This window comes from Glycine soja, unplaced genomic scaffold (assembly GCF_004193775.1).
Source record: "Glycine soja cultivar W05 unplaced genomic scaffold, ASM419377v2 tig00105717_1_pilon, whole genome shotgun sequence".
Classification (NCBI taxonomy): Eukaryota; Viridiplantae; Streptophyta; class Magnoliopsida; order Fabales; family Fabaceae; genus Glycine; species Glycine soja.
Genome location: NW_021144571.1, coordinates 1,513 through 23,183, shown reverse-complemented (window position 1 = coordinate 23,183; position 21,671 = coordinate 1,513). Strand labels below are relative to the sequence as shown.

At 32.2% G+C, this 21,671-nt stretch overlaps 2 protein-coding genes across 2 annotated transcripts; both read left to right on the top strand.

The window, feature by feature from the left end:
- Positions 1-13,271: 13,271 nt before the first annotated feature.
- Positions 13,272-16,186, top strand: LOC114404681 (F-box/kelch-repeat protein At3g23880-like). The gene is made up of 4 exons (XM_028367541.1): positions 13,272-14,019; positions 14,728-14,747; positions 15,863-15,988; positions 16,160-16,186. The coding sequence occupies exons 1-4, from the start codon at positions 13,272-13,274 to the stop codon at positions 16,184-16,186; spliced, it is 921 nt and encodes a 306-aa protein (XP_028223342.1).
- A 3,766-nt stretch (positions 16,187-19,952) lies between these two features.
- Positions 19,953-20,541, top strand: LOC114404687 (F-box/kelch-repeat protein At3g23880-like; the record flags this gene model as incomplete). The annotated part of the gene is made up of 1 exon (XM_028367545.1): positions 19,953-20,541. A coding segment is annotated over exon 1 (589 nt), but the record flags the coding sequence as incomplete, so codon positions are not given.
- Positions 20,542-21,671: the final 1,130 nt, after the last annotated feature.

The following is a 21,671-nucleotide window of genomic DNA, read 5'->3' as shown; positions in this document are numbered from 1 at the left end:
AAATCTTTGGTTTGTTTATTGGTTGCTTGTGGTGAGAGATATTAAGTTTGTACTATCTACAATTTTTTTATACTTTCATCTTCTTAATTCTCTATTTGTATGTTTGTTGTTGTTTAAGTTGTTTAACCAATACTCACGTTTATCTAAAACCATGTGATTTTCAGAATCATGGGATTTGGTTGTTTTGTTAAAACAGGTGAGACATATTTGTTCATTAAGTTGTATGATTAATTGATGAACGTGATTTGTGCACTAACTTGAGTATGTTTAATCTTAAACCATTTGGTTCAGATATATTTTCAAAATGGTCGGTGATTATGTGAAATTTTCAAAATTATTTAAAGATTGTATCCTTTCTTGAGATTTTGTGTCCACTCATATGAAGTGAAAGTATGAATAGATGCGCAACAAACATGAGATGTGACTCTTCACCAAGAGTCATGACATATGACTCTTCACCAAGGGCCTTGAATGCAGAAAATCACCAGATTCTTTGTAACCGTGCTCTTTCCTTTCTTCCCTTATGCATATAGAGAAATAAGGAAACTATCATCGTTAGTTGTTTTCTTTGGTATTCCTTAACTTTTGTGGAGTCATCACCTCCAATTTCAACTAACATAATGGATAAATTTTGCTCGTGCATGTGTGCACGCATACCATGTCGAAGCGTAGGTTGATGTCGAAAGATATTATAAAAATACATACCTTTCATACACAAACAAACATATTGCTAAATCCTACAAGATCATGTTGTAGTTTGATTTTTTGAACATTCATGTCATTTTATTATGCTCGTATCAGAAATAAGTAAAACATATTAACAAATGGTAAAGATTTGGTTTATAAGCTAATAATTTGTTCAACAATGACAAAATTTGTTATATTTAATTTCTAAGTCAATGTATCTAGTCTATTGATTCTCTTTTCAAGATCCAATACTCCTTCAATAAACTGCCTTGATTCGTTTATCTTATTTCCATCTTTATAATCTTCCTCCAAAGCCTCCATCAGTGGTTCAATGGTGTCTTGGGAAGGATTTCCAAATAAAATAGTTTTCAAAGGAGAAAATTCAGGGCAAATCTCCAGGGCAAATCCAACATATTGAACATAAGGGTGCTAAGGAAAGTAGTCCTTAGCTAAATCCAGGGCAAATCTCCTACCCTTAATTTTCAAGGGATTAAGCTTGTGCCACCTACATAGCATAGGTTTTTCATGGTTGATCAACCTAGGCTGTGGTTGCAAATTTGAGAATCTCTCCCATACCCAAATATGAACCAAGTAGTAAAAGGGTGACCAAAGAGTTACCTCTTATCATCACCCAAACTAACTATTGTTTTCTTCAATAGACCTAAATCAATTTATATGTTGGCTTAAAATATTGGTCGCAAAGCTGATTATCTACATCAAGGAAAACAAACTTGCTCACCAAGCCATTGGGAGAGGAATCAATCTCTGCCAACCAAGTTGCAAGGAATGTTTCATGCTCCATTTCATTCCCACTATCGACGAATATCCACCCTTGCTAATGTATAAACCCCATCCTTTTATTCCTTGTATGTTGTTTTCCTATTGTATGTATCAATTTCTTCTCCACTTTTATCGTTTCCTAGCTTTGAAATGGGGTGAAGATGGGATCATGAACTATTGGAAAATTCTCCAACACCATCACATCCTCCAAACTTGGGTGTGGGAGAGATTAACAAATTAGCAACCACAGCCTAGGCTGATTACCAATGAAGAACCTATGCTATTTAGGTGGAACAAGCTTAATCAATTGAAAATTGACGGTGTGGGATTTTCCCTGGACTCTACTAGGGGCAATATTCCTTGGCACCCTTAATCATGTTCAATTTGTTGGTAAGTTTAGGTCTTTTAATCCAAAAAAGGAAACTTGGTTACCATGTGAGAGTAATTTGGATAAATGAAAATAGTTTTGGATGTTATATGCATGAGTATTTCAATGCTTGCACTACTACGAAAGTGTGTTTTTTATGACAGGCGTTCTACTTTTGTAATTATGTGTCTGAAAAATCCTTTTATGATGCACATTCTAAGACGGTTATTGAAAACCGCCTTAGAATGTGTGTTCCTCATAAAAAATTATGACGGGTTTTATTAAAATCCGTCGGTATCTCAATTGAATTCAAAAGCCCAATTAATACGAGTCCACGTGCAGGCAGCAAATTAACTTCTGCGACCTCTCGAGCTCTTGAGCTTCCACGACCTCTTGAGCTTCCGCGAAGCCAGCTCGATCTCTCGAACTTCCGCGGCGGCCCTCCGTCAAAGTGCATCATCTCTCTCTCACTTGCGGCATCGTCTCTCTCATTGGGCAGAGGCTCCGCTTAGTTTTGTTATGATGCTGAGGCGCCGTAAGTCTCTATCTCTCACTCGCTCACTCACTCACTTACTCACTCACTGCGTTGATTTTGTTCTTCACATGTTAGTACTTAATTTGTTAAAGTGTGTGTTGTGTTGATGATGTTGCATAAGAAGAAGAATGGCAGTGAAAACGGCAACAACAAGGAGAACGAAGACACCACCATCACCGATGTCTTGAAGGTCGAAGTGCACTACGAAGGTTGCGCTCCCGTATAGCTCAGCTCTAACATACCTCTTGTATGTTATTTTCCCCTTTTCTGTTTGGGATAGGACTTGTCATTTTCTCTATATCTATCCTCTCACCATTATTGCCTCAATTTCATACTTTCTTTCATGATCATAGTTTAGGGACTGCAAATTCTCTGCTTCTGTACACATGGAGTCAGTGTCGCGTGCTAATTTCTTTTCATTCGAAAGATTTTGGCTACTGTTTCAGGTACTTCTTAATTTAACTTCTCTCCGATTCCGCTTTCTATCATTTCCTTTTCTCCTATGTAGTGGTAGCAGTAGCACTCTGTTTATTTGTTTATTTTTCATCCCCAAATTTCTGATAACAAAAAAGATATTAGTCTATTAGTAAAATTGAATGAGATGAGTCTGGCAGAGCATACTCTCAAAATCAAATAAAGTGGTCCACAGAAGAATAAAATTCAGAATTTCATCATTTTTTTTGTCAATTTTATAAATTGTTCATCTCACACGGTAGTATTTGATTTTTTTTAATAAAAATTCTGGTTAATTTTGTGTTGCATTACTCATTTTTAATGAAAACACGGTGCCCGGATGGGCTGTTCTTGTAAGTGTTGTTTATGCTAAGAAAGCTTTGTGGCATAGAAAGCTTTTATTTTGATGATAAGTTTAGATATCCTGTGAATTCTGCTCCTGGTCAACTCCCAAGAACAATGGATGTAATTGCAGAAGACGACCTTGTTGATTCTTGCAAGCCTGGAGATTGAGTGGCAATTGTGGGGATATATAAGGCTCTTGCAAGGAAAAGGTAGTGTGAATGGAGTATTTAGGTAGCTCCAGAAAATATACTGACATAACTCCTTTGCACTTGGTTGCTTTCTTGAACAGAAACTTGATTGACTGATTTTCATGTAGGACTGTTCTCATAGCCAACAATGTTTCTCTTCTCAACAAAGAGGATAATGCACCAATCTACAGTGTTGAAGATGTCAAAAACATTAAAGAGATAGCTGCAAGAGATGATGCATTTGATCTGCTAAGTGATTCACTTGCACCTTCTATATATGGGCATTCTTGGATAAAGAAAGCAGTGGTTTTGTTGATGCTTAGTGGGGTGGAGAAGAATTTAAATAATGGCACTCACTTGCGAGGGTTAGAGTTTTCTCTTGATCTCCTTTCTGTTAGTTTTTTTGTCAGCTCCTTTTCTGTTAGTTGAAGTTGGTATTATTGAAATCCAAGTTGGTCAGCTCCTTTTCTCTTAATATAAGATTGTAATGCTAGTCTATCTTGCTCCTTTTCTCTTAATACATTTATAATTTGTTAGGCATGTACAAGTGGTATTAATTATTAATTTTTTTTATCAATAATTCTCTAAAACTGATTTCCAAATCTGAGTAAGTATATCAATTTCTTTTTACACGCGGTTAGTTTTTTTTTATTAATTCAAATCAAGCAAGTCAACTAAATTTCATAAAATAATTTTATCCAATCATAATTCAAGGTTAATTAATATGACTAATATATACAAAACTCGTGGGCCTTAATATCCTTAGAACCCTGATACTTCTATTTACACTTTCATATTATTTGCATTATTTTCTCTTTTTAATCTTTTCATTACAATATTATATCTATCACTTTATTTTCTCTTGATCTTTTCTTACTTTGTTTTCCATAATTCCATCCAACTCCATCTTGAAGTGGACATAATTATTACTTAGAGTAATGATTGTGCTTCTTTTTTATTTATTTTTTCCTATGCCAACTTACTTAGAGTAATGCATGCAACAAGTACATATTCATTAACCGATAAAAAAAGGCATCCATTAATTAATAAACTAATCAATTTTGTCATTACTTTTTAGTTACTCAATCCCACAAAATTTTTAGGGAACATTGTGGTTGAACATGATTATGCTGAGTGCACTGGATCTGCTATTCAAGCTTTAGTTTTGTTTAAGAAGCTAAATCCAAGGCATAGGGAGACAGAGATAAAGAATTCCATTGCCAATGCAGTTCATGGTATGGAAGTTGGGGAGTTTGCTACATTTATGGCACTTGGTTTGCACTTCGTGGTCTTGCAGCAGCGAGTAAAACTTACACTAATTGTGCTGCCATTCGCAAAACCATTAAATTTCTACTTTCAACACTGAAAGAGGATGGTGGGTGGGGAGAAAGCTATCTTTCATGCCCAAAACAGGTTTGTCATTGAATGGTCATGGTAAACAGGATACTATATGGTTTATTAAATTGTATTAAATATGCTTGTATGTATGTCTTTAACCTCATTTAGTTTGGATGAATAGAGCACATATTCTTTATGTGGGTTCAGGACATTTCACTTCTCTTCCCCTCGGTTTTAAATTTTAATCTCTATTAGCTAATTCACTGTTTTTCGTTCACTTGACTTATCATGTGAAAAACTGACATGACAACATCTATTTTTACATATTAAAATGTGTTGGTTTTTAGTTTTTCTTTTTCCTTTCTTTTCTCCCTTTGTTTTTTTTAATTCTTACTTAGGTGGCTAAATTACCTTTCTAATTAGACTCTATAATAAATTGAAAATATTTTTATTTCAACTATAAGGTACCAAAAGAATTCATTTATTTTCTTTTTAATTTATTATTCAGATATGCTTTTCCATGGAAAATTTTAACCAATGTACTATTTAGAAATGACAAATTTATGTTATGATGCACCCCTTCCATCTTTAAATCGTCAATCCATTGGTCATTTCCCTCCTGAACTCTATGCCAAACTCTCAAAATGTGAGTAGTTTGTGCATAGATCACCTTGCACCACTTTGGCTTGCTCTCCCCCTATAGCCTCCCCGCAACAGGTTTTAGATCTCCTTCGGATCCAAGAAGAAAAAGGAAATTATAGATTTATACAAGTCTAAATCATAGAGGTGAAGTAACGTAATTAAATGGAATGTAATTAAGATATGTAAAGCTATGGGTTGGCAGACTAGAACAATAAGAAAAGCCTTTCCCACTATGGGAATTGATGCCATTTATTGTTTCCATTCCAAATCATTATTTTGCAAGTGAAATTCTAAAAAGTTGAAATTTAAAAACTAAGTGAATGCTTTAATTTTCCTAACGTGTCATAATAATGGAAAGTTACTATTTTTATTATCATAAAGCTTTTAGATCCTATGTTTATTTTTTTAATGTTTTTGTGTCTATAGTAGTATTCAGTAAGTATTCCCTTCTTGATAAATAGATTTTTTAAAGTATTTTTCTGATCTTGTTGTTCTTGCAGTCAACTTGATAACAATGACTTTGGTGGAAATAGCATTCCAGAATCTTATGGCAACATCTCAAAATTGTCAAAATTGTAAGTGCATTTTGTGATTCCATGTTTGGATGTATGATGCCAATTACAAGTAGTGGAGCTTAGGTGTTTGAGCCTTTATTTTAATGTATGGTGTGAAATACCAGTCTACATGTGATTCTTGTATATAGATCTTTCAATTGGAGAAAAACATTGTAAGGAGATTAAAAATAAAGGTCAAAACATTTAAGTACAATTATAAATATTGCTTCTCATAAATGATATTTAAACAGTTCACCACTTTGTATATCATAAAAGAATGTCGTACACACCATATTTATTTCATTAATTCATACATATTTTCTTATGTTTTTATCACTGTTTTTAAGATAGACATTTTTCAATTTTATTTTTTCTTAGTTTTCCAGTTTTTGAAATTTTTAAATTTTTTTTAAAAGAACTGCAAGTATAATGTTGTTACTGCCACTAACCAAGAAATATGACAAAAAAAACAATGATTCAACATCGGTTATTAGGATAACCGATGTTGAATTATGAATATCCTACATCGGTTAGTTGGAAAACCGATGTAGAATTCATGACATTCTACATCGGTTAATTAGACAACCGATGTTAAATTATGGAAATCTACATCGGTCCATGCCAAGGGACCGTAGTAGAATAGAAGCCAATCTACATCAGTCCAACCAAGCGACCGTTGTAGAATTCATGCCATTCTACATCGTTTCCTATAACCGTCGTAAAACACCAACACCTTTTTACATCGTCATCTACAACGTCGATCCATAACCGATGTAGAATGATCGATTTAACCGATGTAGAATGCGCCTGCTGTAGTAGTGTTGTTTGCAACAATGTATTATACAAGAGTACTTACCACATAAAGAGTGGCTATGCAATTTGGAATGCATCAAGAAGTTTCAGATTGTGTGATTGCATTCTCTGGCACCAAAGCTATTGCATTGAAAAATTATTGCATACCCAAAATTACTTAAAAAAATTGCAAAGAATATTACTTGGCAAAAAAGCAGTCTAAAGCTACTTTGTCATCATGGACCTCATGTATCAAAAGCAAATACAAATGGTAATGATGCTGATGTTGCACCTGAATTTTCTCCTTTGAAAATTGTTCAATTTGGAAATCCTTCTCAAGACACTGTTGACCCAAGAGTTGGAGACTTTGGAGGAAGACTATGGAGATGGAAATGGGAAAAATGAATCAAGACAATTTATTGAGGGGTTAATGGATCTTGAATAGAGAATCAATAGACTGGAGACAGTGACTAAGAAATTATGAAGATAGCAAAATTTGGTCACTGTTGAACAATTTATTCTTATAAACCAAATCTTTAGCATTTGTTAATATGTTTTACTTATTTCTTATACTAGAAAAATTACATGTATGAATTTTCAACCTAAAAAGAAAATATGACATGATCTTGTAATTTTTAATGCCTTGGGTACATTAATGCCTTGGTTTCACATTTGTTATTTGTTATTTTGCCTTACTACAAGAAAAATGACCTATACCTACGGACAAAAACTGTCACTATAAATAATAAAATCCGTAGGTAAATGTTTGATAGACTTTGTCCTATGGACGTTTCTTCCGTCAACTTTGAGGAGGCGTATAATGATGACTAATTGTCTGTCACTATAGGTTTTACCACAGTTCTCACAATGAAGCTTCATTAATTACAGTATTGCATCTGCTACAGGCTCTCAAGTGGTTGACAAGTCTCCTTCAGTTAGGTACAAAAGTTGGAAAGCTCCACTACACATAATAATGGTATTATTTATTTCAATATTTGTTTTTGCATTCATGGTTAGTTTGCTTATTTTGACTGTGTGGCTCTCTCTATTTAGGAACTTTGAGACTTATATCTTATGATATATTTTGTCTATTTGATGCGATGAACTATCAGGTGGAAGGGTCAGCAGTCCTTGCAGGCACAGAGTAAAAGATCCATTTTCAAATAGAGTACCGTGTGATGCATTAATGGAGTAATGTGTTTATGTGCTTGTGAAGGTAAGGCTTGCATGCGAGGCCATGTAAATACCTTTAATGATAACTATGAGAAGAGTGCGACTGGTAGTAGAGTTTATTATGGTGTTCATTCGTTAGGATTTTCTCTGTTTCTCTTGTACAGTTGCACTTTCTAATGTAATAAAAGATATGCTTCTGGCTTCAGATTCTCTAATATTGATTCTATGCAAAGTGTGTCCGTATATGATGATTGGTAAGCTTCCAGCTAGTAATAATTTAAGGAAAAATAGTACTTGGACACTCATGTTATAGCAAGACAAGGTTGAGGAGGGCAGATTGCAATGCCAAGGTGCATCCCTAGTTACCAAGCAGGTCATAGCCTTTCTAGTTAGGCTCTCAAATTGGCACCCTAGAATTGTCTTCTTATTAGAGGTGTTCAGGTTAAACATATTTACCTACAGTTGAAGATGATAGGTACATATTAAAGACATTTACCTACAGTTAGGAGATGTAAGTAGAAATTAATGACTTTTACCTACACATTATACATAGTAGGTAAAACCTATAGTGATAGACAATTAGTCGTCATTATACGTCTCCTCAAAGTTGACGGAAAAAACGTTCGTAGGACAAAGTCTATCATACATTTACCTACGGATGTTTTTATTTATAGTGACAGTTTTTGTTCGTAGGTATAGGTCATTTTTCTTGTAGTAAGGCAAAATAACAAATAACAAATGTGAAACCAAGGTATTAATGTACCCAAGGCATTAAAAATTACAAGATCATGTAATATTTTCTTTTTAGACAGAACATTCATACATGTAATTTTTATAATATAAGAAATAAGTAAAACATATTAACAAATGCTAAAGATTTGGTTTATAAGAATAATTTGTTCAACAGTGACCAAATTTTGTTGTCTTTATAATTTCTTAGCCACTGTCTCCAGTCTATTGATTCTCTATTCAATGCAAGATCCATTAACCCCTCCATAAATTTCCTTGATTCATTTTTCCCATTTCCATCTCCATAGTCTTCCTCCAAAGCCTTCATCTCTTGGTTCAACAGTGTCTTGAGAAGGATTTCCAAATTGAACAGTTTTCAAAGGAGAAAATTCAGGTGCAACATCAGCATCATTACCATTTGTATTTGCTTTTGATACATGAGGTCCATGATGACAGAGTAGCTTTAGACTGCTTTTTGGCCAAGTAATATTGTTTTCACATCTCCATCCCTCCCAATGGCTCCTTCTGTGAAAGGATTAAACAAATAAACCTTACCAAGAATAATTTCACATCTCCATCCCTCCCAATGGTTCCAACTAGTTACCTGCTTTTGCACTAAAAAAAATTGTTTCTTGATACACAAGGAATAAGATAAGGTGATATGGAACAAGTGAACGTGGTTGTTTTCTCCATCACTGATTTAATATTTGCAGACACCAATGGCAGATGCATACACCAGAAATTTTGTAATCACAAAACTTTGAATTGGCTTTTGCTCATAAAAATTACTCATATCCCAATTATCTAACAGACTAATAATACATTCACTAATCTAGTAGAACAAAAAATAAAGTGTTCCTCTGCACAAGGGCAGAGAGAACGAGACAAAAAAAAAACAAAGGAAAATTACAAGGAAAGAAGAGACGATCCTGTACACATGCCTCTATATTCGTCTCTTACCAAAGAAAATACTCTAAAAACAGTGGTAATATACAAGACCTATGAAACGAATGAAGTAAGCAATAATGCCTACCAATATAATTTTTCCTAATCTTTTGACAGGACCTACACAAAACAATGGATATCTATCTCCATATTACAAAGCCCTCATGTATGACCAGCTTCGTCTGCACAAAAACCATAACAAAGTTTAAGTATTTTTTTCATTCTGCCATGAAAAAATAGATAAATACACAGAAAAGAAAAATCAAAGGCCAGAAAGGAGGGAGAGGGAGGATATAGAATGATTATATAATGGGGGTATAAAAAAATTGGTATTGAATAGGCTGAATGAACAAGCTGGTTCTTCCTCAGAAAAGGGGCTCTCTAGTTCTGTTTTTTATTTTTTTATTTTCTTGGATTGCAGCCTTGTAACAGATTTATACCCCTATGATACAGCTCTAATTCAGTATCAACATTACTTTAGTTTTACCATTGCAATATCAAAAGAAATATTTACATCTAAAAAATACCATGGTTATTTACATAAATACCCAGCATCATAGTTATTAATCTCAGATAGTGGTACAACAAAGGGACTGGTCATATTATAATACAAACTAAATAATTTATGCTGCACATACAAAATACAAATACTCAAAAATAATATACCCAAAATTAAATAAATTCATGATAAATAAGTCACAGTTTAATTACAGTCAGAATCACCATCAATCAAGGAGCAATAAGAATATAGAATGAAGTCAAAATATGAAAGATGATGGTCAAATTATCAGGGTAAAAAAACAGAAAACACATTAGACAAAAATTACGAAAATGTGAATGGTTGAATATTAAGGAAGAAAAAAACCCGAAAAAGGAGAAAAAAAAAGCAGACATTTGTGAGCTCTGAAATGCTAACAGAGTGAGCTCTAATGCAAGAACAGAAAACTGTGATTGGTCATTGGCCAAAGAGGTCGGGTCAGGGCAGAAAAAGATGCTAGCAATGATATCTATTATCTATCTATTACTATATATTAGAAGTTTTCCCCTCCTCTCTCTCTCTCTCCCTGCCACATGTCATTATGTGGTTAAAATTTTCCCGCCAAAGCTACAATACACAACTAAGGAGCTTTTTTTGGGTACTCACAAAAAGCTCTATTGAAACGGAATCAAAACAGCATGGTTAATATTTAATCAAATATTAATTGTTTCAACTTCTGACCATATATAATTATTGCAAATATTAATTACTTTACAAAATTAAGAAAGTATTTTCACTGAACTGACAGAAATATTCTTATTTAATAATTACTCATAAATATTTTAACTAATCTTGCATTAATTAATATTTTTATTAAGTGTATATTATATTAAAATATAAAGATAAGAAAATATAGAAAATTATTTTTAACAAAATATTTCTCTAACATTTATGTTTGTAAACAGTACTATTTTTGTTGCATTTCATTTTTGTTGGAAAGCTCTACTAATTGTGGATACCCCTTAGCCTACCTTACTTGTGGCCTCTTTAGGTGGTGATTTAGTCCAACATCAACTAAAGATAAAATCAAACTAAAATATATAAGTGTGGGACAAACTTCACCTTATAAACCGATTTTGTATGATTGAGTTAGGCCTATAACCCACTTTCTAAAATGGTACAAGAGTCTATTCTAGATCCATCGTTGGGTCACCTGCATTTGACACACTCCAGACTGAAAGTCTTGGGAGTGAGGTGTAACATCCCAATTTTCATAAACTAGATTAAAAAGAATTTTTATTTATAAATAAATAGAGTTTTAAAAAAATGATGAGATTTTATAAATAAAATAAATAAGATATAATTATTAATTAAAATAGTGATTTAAGAGAAAATAAAAAGGGTATTTTATTTATTTGTTTGATAGAGAATAAAATAAAGTTTTTTTTATAAAATAATAAATAAATAAATAGAGTAAACTTAGCTATAAATAGTGTTAGGTCAGTTTTTCACACTGACGGTGCCTTTTCTTTTCCTCATTTTTTCGTTTTTCTCATTCTCCTCTCAAAACCCTTTTTTTTCCCGCAGCCCACCAAACCTGTCTCAGAAGAACAACGATCTGGAACTTATTCACCGTTGGATCATCGTGAAATTTGATTACCACGTTCGAAACCCAATTCTGAGCATTCTCACCATTGGGAATTGCAAAAACATGTCGGAGCTAAGAGAAATACCCTTCACACCGTACCTTTCTCTTTTTCCGCAAAAACCCAAAATGGTCTCAGTAAAGCTACAATCCCGGTTTCGATAACCGTTGGATTTTCATTCAATTTGGATATGTTGTTCACAATTCAATTGTTCACACTTCCACCGTTGGGATTTGCGAAATAATATTCGTGGAGGGAGAAAAAGGAATCACATGAAGATAGTACAAGTGGAGACTTCAATCTCTTCTCCGTCTCTCTAACGTTTGGGAACTCTATCAGAGCAGTTGGAGGAAAAACTGAAGGAATTTTAGGAAACCACTAGATATGCCGCTGTCACTCTCTAACCTTTATGATTATAAATACAATATTATTGTGTTTTATGTACCAATTGATGTCCTAATGAGAATTGATTGATAAACTTGAGTGTTCTTGATGTCTTTGTGTTTAACCCATGATTTTGATTAATTGATTTTGATACAATTGTGAGAAACTATTTCAGAGGTTTTACACCCCATGTTGTGATAAAATCTTTTGTATAAATTGTTATGTTTAGGTTATGAAATGATGATTCAAACTGTGCGTATGTGATAAATGGAACATGTGACGGATGATGAAATACATGTGTATTAAGATGAAATATATGTATTGAGTTGTGAACTATGAACTGTGCAATCACACAATTGTAAGACCCTTTAAGGGCGACAAGTATTATGATGGGCTCCACTGTGGGAAACCGATGAGTTAAAATAATTTTGAAAACAATTGAGTAAATGTGTGTATTGCATATTTCCATTTGGGAACCCGACGAGTTAAAATAATTTTAAAATAATTATTGTAAAACTTTTACTTAATTATTCATTCATTGATCATTGTTATATATTTTACTTTTATGTAATATAGTATATTCTTAAATTATTATATACTCCAATAATAGTTTTTAGTAATTATAAAAAATTATTTGTAGTTATTAAAATGGACTATGATTCGGAGAAACATATCTAATTATTATTTTTTCTTTTTCTTAAATATATGTCATAAAATTTTAAAATATGTTGAAGAATCTGATGATAAAAACTATGAGAAACATATCTAATCTTTCTTCTCTTTCTTAACCCAAATGGACAAAAAATGTTATGTGTATTTAAATCAGGATTTATTGCACTAAATTTGTTAAGAAATTGTTTTTAGCTGCTGCATCTTTCGCCTAATTTATTTCCAATTTTATTAGAGCAATTATTAAAAGATTAAATAAATTTATCTCTGAAATAAAATATATTCATTTATCGAAGGGTTAAACCCTAGAAACATTGGGACATATATATATGCACTGTTCACGAAGGTGCATGTCTTGATAGGTACAGAATTTGGATTCAGAGTGTTTCGGCGCTTCGCTGAAAGTCATAGAAACATGTGACCAGAGAAGAAACCATTTGGAACACCTTCAACTGATGAAAAATTTCTCCCTCGGATCCATCCCTAAAATCCACATGGAATCGTTTGATGTAAGTTCGTTATTCCATTCCCTAAAAATTGAAACGTTCTTGTTCAATTTCGCAAACATGCCAGGTTACCATCTGGTCGGTTCATGTAATGGGTTGCACTGTGGGGTTAGCGAAATACTAGAAGGATACCGTGTTTGTTTCTGGAACAAGGCGACAAGGGTGATATCCAGAGAATCGCCAACGCTGTCTTTTTCCCCGGGCATTGGTCGTAGAACAATGTTTGGGTTTGGCTATGATCCGTCAAGTGACAAATACAAGGTTGTAGCAATTGCATTGACTATGCTCTCACTTGACGTATCTGAAAAGACTGAGATGAAAGTTCATGGCGCGGGTGACACTAGTTGGAGAAACCTTAAAGGTTTTCCTGTTCTTTGGACTTTACCTAAAGTTGGTGGAGTGTATCTGAGTGGAACCCTTAATTGGGTTTTTATTAAGGGAAAAGAAACCATTCATTCTGAAATCGTAATTATTTCTATTGACCTGGAGAAGGAGACTTGCAGATCACTGTTTCTTCCCGACGATTTTTGCTTTGTTGATACAAATATTGGAGTTTTTAGAGACTCGTTGTGCGTTTGGCAAGATAGCAACACCCATCTTGGCTTGTGGCAGATGAGGAAGTTTGGAGATGACAAGTCTTGGATTCAATTAATAAATTTTAGTTATTTACATCTTAATATTCGTCCTTATGAAGAAAAATCCATGATTTTACCACTGTGCATGTCTAACAATGGAGACTTCTTCATGCTGAAATTCACTAGAAATGCTGATGATGAATACCAAACAATTCTGTATAACCAGGGGGATGGTAAGTCTCAAGTTTCTGTCGTTCCCTCAGATAGTTTCAGAACGTTGTTGTGGCGCAACCTCAAGATTTTTACCAAAAGTTTGGTCATACCTTATTGAAATTCTACAGATGTAAGTTCTTGATTACCCTATTTAATTGGCATCATCTAATTTCTATCTTTTCAATTATATAATGATAATCTCGAACGCTTTGTCAGATGTTTAATACTTTCACTTAATTATGTGAGATCTAATCTATATCATGTATTAACATATATTCTTCTCTTGGGTTGTGAATTACTACTAGAAATGTAGCATCTGGTAACCAATTTATTAGCATGTAAAGAAATATTGTGGATTCTAATAAAATGTCATTTGTTAACATTTATACAAATTGTTACTGTTGCCTGCTTCTCTTTTGTTATCACTACCATTATCAAATTAGTAAGCTGATATATCTGTGTTGGGCATCATATTACATTCTTAGATAAAATTACAGGATTTTGAATCGTAATTACAGGATTTTAGTGAAATAGAAGTTAGATCATTCTACAGATCCTTGGTCATTTCATATTTCATTGATTCTTACTTCTACAATTTCATTCTACAGATCATTGGTCACAGGTTTTATACTTTCTGATATATATTTCTTGCATCGGAATGCTACATCTGTTAAACTTTGCTTAACCAACTTTCTAAGACTTTCAACTAACAAAGTTTTTTTTTGCAGGTACGGAGACAGGAAGAATGGTACATTATACTGTAGTATTTATGTCGCTAGTTCTTTAAATTGGAATATCATCATTGAGAAACAAATACTGATGCGTTGTTGTAACTGTGACAATTATTAGCACTATGGCTAATATATTTCAGACATAATTGACTTTATATATATGTTCAATTCAGTTGTCAATTTATCAGGTTGCAACTGTTCCTTGGAAACGATACCTGGCTATAATACACATAGTCTAAACTCTTAAGAGATTTCTGTTATAGCTGAATCCCTTAGATGCAATGTGATCTTGCTGGTCGAGTGCAACCTCGAGTTTCTTAGAGGTTGTATCAAAAACAGATACTTGACACAATGCCTCAATACCAATTAAGCTGAAATTCTCCACCGACTTTGCAGGTGGTTATACACATAGATGGATTCTTAACTCTTAAGTTTATTTAATTTTCTATTATATTAATTTTTTCTTAACTCATATTATAGACTAATTAGTATACTATCTTTTTTATTAGAGCAGTGCTACTAAATATATTGAAAAGATTGGAATTTATGTGACACATGTACAACACAATTATACACTAGCAACTTTCATAAAAGCATGCTGAACGAATTGGATTCAAGCCTATATATAAGAAGTTTTCTAATAAATCTCATTTGCTAAAATGATGTAAATAATAATTTCTAGTATTTTAAATCATGATCCAGTTATAGAAGCAGTTACTAGAAGGTAGATCAGTTACAATTTTCACCGGTCGGGCAAATTTCCATTACATTTTGTGTGACTCCAGATGATATTGATTGTCCCTATGCTCGATCCTTGATCAGCTTACAGGTTATGACTCAAAACCTGATTTTAGTGGTCATACTCATATCATTATCATTACATGCTAAGTCCTCATGGTTCATGATGAAGTCTGTATATAAAAATACTACATGCATGTATGTGTACATTATGGAAAAATACTGCCAACACCTTATGTTGGGGGAAATGTCTTGAAAATTATGACCAGGCCTTGCTTAAAGGTAGGTGTAGCTTTGGAGTGTCGATCACAAATGTTAAATTGAAAATTTTAGTTATGTAAATTTGAGTCTAGTTTATCTATTCTGGATAAATGTACCAAGTTACTTGCTTCAGGGAATAGAAGAGAAGACTGCCAAGTTGAAAGGAAGTGAGAAGGCTCTAGTTGCACGGCATGAAGCTAGTCATGCTGTAGTAGGTACTGCAGTAGCAAACCTTCTTGCTGGACAGCCACATGTTGAGGTAAACCATGGAAAATGCTCTATTTTTTGCCATTGAATATGTCAATGCCATTGCAGATATGTGGATGATGCTTGGACCAAGTTACTTGTCTGCTTGAATTTTTGGATTTGTCACACTATTGAACTATAATTATTCTCAAATACTCTGATTGATGATTTGTTGTTCATACAGGCTCTGGTTATCAGACTCCTGGTTTAATGACTTGTGACCAAAATTGGTTAATTTCAGTTTTTATTTTTTTTTATTTTTAGGTGTGGCCTTTGGAATATCTTATTTTAGAATTCATTTATCTTGTTTTATGGTGGGAAATTAAAGAAAAGTATAAATCTGTTATGTGTGATATTCAACGATAATAAAACAAGTAATAAATCAAATATTTGTTCCATTTTGTAAATACACTAGTGCTTTATGGGTGTGCCTCTTGGCACTCCCACTAGTCCCGCTGCTCTAACAATTTTTTTATCCTCAAAATACCCTTCAATGAATAGTTGTTCCTTATTTCTTGTATAACAAGTAATTGTTATATTTACGCTGATTTCTTATGATTAAAAATAATGATTTGTTAATTTAAAAACCATTTTATTGTTTTTAAACTCCTAATTAACCTCACTTATGTGATTTTTTTTTCTCTTTTCATTTTTTTTCTTTCCTTTACTATATAAGACACACTAAATTCAGGTTTTCAATAATAAAAACTGAAGAATATATTCCTTCATGAAGGATAAGTTGAAGTTTCCTCCACAAGATTCCTTTAAAGAATATACTTATTGTATATATATACTTTTGAAGTGTGGTTCTACTGGTAGATAAGAAAATTAAAATTGTATTAATTTGAAGGGCTAATCTTACTGTTTTGGAGGGTCTTGGTGCTCATTTAGAAGGTAACTGTACGTGCTGTATTTTATATTTGGTGATTGGTGGAATGTATGTGTTGATTGCCAAAAAATTAATAGTGAATACTTGCAATTTTTAAAACTTAAATAAATGGTAAGTATCTATGTTTAGGGATAAGGCTTAACTATAAAATAGAAGGTCTTATATGTAGTATGTCATACTTATATACTGTTGCCACCAATATTTTCATAGTTTTCTTGTTAGCATGTCAATTTCTTTTGTTGTTATGTTCATTTTGTACTGTATTAATTAAATTCCTATGCGTGTAATGTACGGTATTATTTTCCAAGGTTGGATTTTATACAAGAAAAGCCAGTAACTAAATGATGAATATCCTTAAGTTTGCATCATTTATTTTCCGCCTTCTTGCAAACTATGTCTAAATGAAATTAAAAGCTCTTTTTTCTTTCTATGCATTTATTACAATTCTTTCTCAATTATGACAAGTACATATATAATAATTTTGAATGATTTTTGTTCACCAATTTTTTGTGCATATAGTTAAAGTAAGATTTAAATTTTGATAATTGTTTTTATATTTACATGCAATGTAAGTTGATAAATTAAGCTTATATGTATATATATTTATTCGATATTAATTTTTTTGTTTTTATAAAATTTTATCTATATTTGATATTAAGAAGATCTGGTAAAGTAAAATAATTAAGATTAGCTTATCATTAGAAATTAAAAGAATCCTCATATATAATTTAATTTAAAATTTCATTTGAATTTTTTAATATTATTGCATGGTATAATTAGGGAAAAAATGTGACTTTTTTTTAAGTTTTAAGATTTTTTTCACCAAATAATCATGAATTTAAAATTAATTTTATTGAGTAACAAAATATCATCATGTTGGGAAGAGAGACGATTTTTATCAAATATAATTTGTAAATTCTATAGTCAATTATGGTGAGTTTTTATTTGATAAAAAAATATTACTGTAGGTTTTTTTAATTTTTTTAAATTCTAAGATTGTAATTAGAAAACTTATCTTATATTATATAGATTCTAAGGCGACTTTTGGAAAAACCATCTTAGGCAGGGTTTAGAGAAATTTGTAGGGGTCACCATGGAAGCTTTCTTGTGGGGTCTTATGATAGTAAACTAGAGAAAGCTTTAAATTCTAAAATGAATCAAATCATTATTGTTCTAACTTTCATTTGTGAAATGTTGTCAAAATGTTAAACAACTAAGAAGCAAATTAAAGTTAGACTCAGACCTCAAATTTGCAAAAGAAAGATTCGAAAGAATTGAAAGTTTTGAAGAGGCAATATGCGGCACTACCAAAACAAGAAAAATTTAGCATTTACCAGCAGTAATTGTTATTAGCTTTTGTTTATTTGATTTGGGTAATATAGATAGGTACCAGGGTATGCAGGATTTTATTACAAAAGATTTATCTATTGAAGTTTTATTTATTTTTCTTTAAATAATTTAATTTATATAAAATAATTACGCATCATCTTTCTTGTTTTTCGTACTTTAGAATTTCATACCGTATAGCAGTATTGTTATGAGAAAACATATTAACATCTGAATTGTTAAACATTAAAAACATGTACACATGTATGAACTTTTTGCGTGAAAGTATATTGATATTAGTTGATCCAATTGACAGATTCATGTGTCAACAAAATTTGCATGCCCTATATATATATTTCATTTTAATTGTCGAACCTTTCTCTAGTTTATTATTATAATAATTTTAATATGAAAATTTTTCCTATATTCTGTCTCTTCTCGCCTAACTAAAGATTTATTGAAGATTTTTTTATCAGCAAATTTAAATTCTTGTTTCTATTTTTTTCATTCCAATTAAATTTGGAGAGCATTTTATTTATTATTTGTTTATAGTTTTTTACTTCATTGTCATAATAGTTTAAAAACTTATAATTTTTTTTAACTGAAAAATTTCTTATTGTAAAACTTTTATGTAATTTAGTAAAAAAATTGCAAAATTTCCTCACTCTTATGCAATTTTTTCCATCTACTCTATTAATTCAATTTACAAAACTATTTTTACGTAGTATATATAAAATATATTATATTCTTAAATTATTATATACTCAAATAATAGTTTTTAGTAATTATAAAAAAACATTATTCTTTAGTTATTAAAATGGATATGATATAAATAAATATAATTATTTTCCCAAACTAAATACTATGGAAAGCACAGGCCCATAAATAATGAGAAACATATCTAACTTTTCTTTTTTCTTTTTTTTAAATATATCTCGTAAAATTTTAAAATATGTTGAAGAGTCTGATGACCAAAAATTGTAAGAAACATATCTAATTTTTCTTATTTCTCTTAATCCAAATGGACAAAAAAATGTTATGTGTATTTAACACAGGATTTATTCCACTAAATTTGTCCAGAAATCTGCGTTGTTTTTATCTCCTGCATCTTTTGCCTAATTTATTTCCAATTTTATTACAGCTTTTATTAAAAGATTAAATAAATTTATCTCTGAAATAAAATATACTCATTTATTGAAGGGTTAAACCCTAGCAACAATGGGACATATATATGTGGACTGTTCATTGAAAACCACGAAAACATGCTATCAGAGAAGAAATCACAGAAACATGCGATCAAAGAAGAAACCATGGTCGCCACTCCTTTGTGACGAACTCATCGAGGAAATCTTGTCTCGTCTTCCCGTGAAACCTTTGATCCAATTCAAGTGTGTGTGCAAGGGATGGAACTCCCTGATGTCAGATCCCTATTTCATCAAATTGCACCTTAGCAAATCTGCTGCGAAGGACGATTTGGAACACCTTCAACTGATGAAAAATGTCTGCCTCGGATCCATCCCTGAAATCAACACGGAATCGTGTGATGTAAGTTCGTTATTCCATTCCCTACAAATTGAAATGTTCTTGTTCAATTTCGCAAACATGCCAGGTTACCATCTGGTCGGTTCATGTAATGGGTTGCACTGTGGGGTTAGCGAAATACCAGAAGGATACCGTGTTTGTTTCTGGAACAAGACGACAAGGGTGATATCCCAGAGAATCGCCAACGCTGTCTTTTTCCCCGGGCATTGGTCATAGAACAATGTTTGGGTTTGGCTATGATCTGTCAAGTGACAAATACAAGGTTGTAGCAATTGCATTGACTATGCTCTCACTTGACGTATCTGAAAAGACTGAGATGAAAGTTTATGGCACGGGTGACAGTAGTTGGAGAAACCTTAAAGGTTTTCCTGTTCTTTGGACTTTACCTAAAGTTGGTGGAGTGTATCGGAGTGGAACCCTTAATTGGGTTGTTATTAAGGGAAAAGAAACCATTCATTCTGAAATCGTAATTATTTCTGTTGACCTGGAGAAGGAGACTTGCAGATCACTGTTTCTTCCGGACGATTTTTGCTTTTTTGATACAAATATTGGAGTTTTTAGAGACTTGCTGTGCGTTTGGCAAGATAACAACACCCATCTTGGCTTATGGCAGATGAGGAAGTTTGGAGATGACAAGTCTTGGATTCAATTAATAAATTTTAGTTATTTACATCTTAATATTCGTCCTTATGAAGAAAATTCGATGACTTTACCATTGTGCATGTCTAACAATGGAGACTTCTTCATGCTGAAATTCACTAGAAATGCTGATGATGAATACCAAACAATTCTGTATAACCAGAGGGATGGTAAGTCTCAAGTTTCTGTCGTTCCCTCAGGTAGTTTCAGAACTTTGTTGTGGTGCAACCTCAAGATTTTTACCAAAAGTTTGGTCATACCTTATTGAAATTCTACAGATGTGAGTTCTTGATTACCCTATTTAATTGGCATCATCTAATTTCTGTCTTTTCAATTATATAATGATAATCTCGAACGCTTTGTCAGATGTTTAATTCTTTGTCCCTTAATTATGTGAGATCTAATCTATATCATGTATTAACATATATTCTTCTCTTGGGTTGTGAATTACTACTAGAAATGTAGCATCTGGTAACCAATTTATTTTATTAGCATGTATAGAAATATTGTGGATTCTAATAAAATGTCATTTGTTAACATTTATACTACAAATTGTTACTGTTGCCTGCTTGTCTTTTGTTATCACTACCATTATCAAATTAGTAAGCTGATATATCTGTGTTGGGCATCATATTACATTCCTAGATAAAATTAGATATTAATTTCATTTATAATTAAATTTAAGAAAAGAAGTAATGAAACCACTGCATGTGAATTCAAGGATTCATTCATCAGCATCTCAATCTTAATCTGTGCTATCTTTGTCTGATCTCTCCAACCTATGCTCCCCCTCTCTGTCTTTCGTTGACATGTTTTCTCTCCCTCTCTCTCTCCAAATGCGAGCTTCATCAATTTCTGCAACACTAGATCTGAATATATATTAGTGCTTTTTTTACTGTATGACTGTAGCTTTGAACGATTTCAACCTATAATCACAGGTTTTATACTTTTTGATATATACGTCGGTTTCCATTTTGCATAGGCATTCGGTCTAACCAATCTTTTTTGTGATTCATTCTCGGTCATTCACCTCTTTCATTGGTTTGCAAATTTTTAATCGTGATTACTGGAATTAAGTGAAATAGAAGTTAGATCATTCTACAAATCCTTGGTCATTTCATATTTCATTGATTCTTAATTCTACAATTTTATTGATTCATGATGCTACTTCAATTTTAATAATTTTATCAATGTTATGGTTGTTTTTGTCTTGCATCAGTATGCTAAATTTTGTTATACTTTGCTTAATCAATGTTCTCAGACTTTCAATTAACATCAAGTTTTTTTTTGCAGGTACGAG

Excerpts from the sequence above, each read along its gene's own strand:
- LOC114404681 (XM_028367541.1), top strand. The coding sequence starts at position 13,272 with ATGCCAGGTTACCATCTGGTCGGTTCATGTAATGGGTTGCACTGTGGG. Across the intron at positions 14,748-15,862 it reads GTACGGAGACAGGAAGAATG|GGAATAGAAGAGAAGACTGC; the intron begins GTACATTATACT and ends TACTTGCTTCAG. Across the intron at positions 15,989-16,159 it reads CTGGACAGCCACATGTTGAG|GCTCTGGTTATCAGACTCCT; the intron begins GTAAACCATGGA and ends TTGTTCATACAG.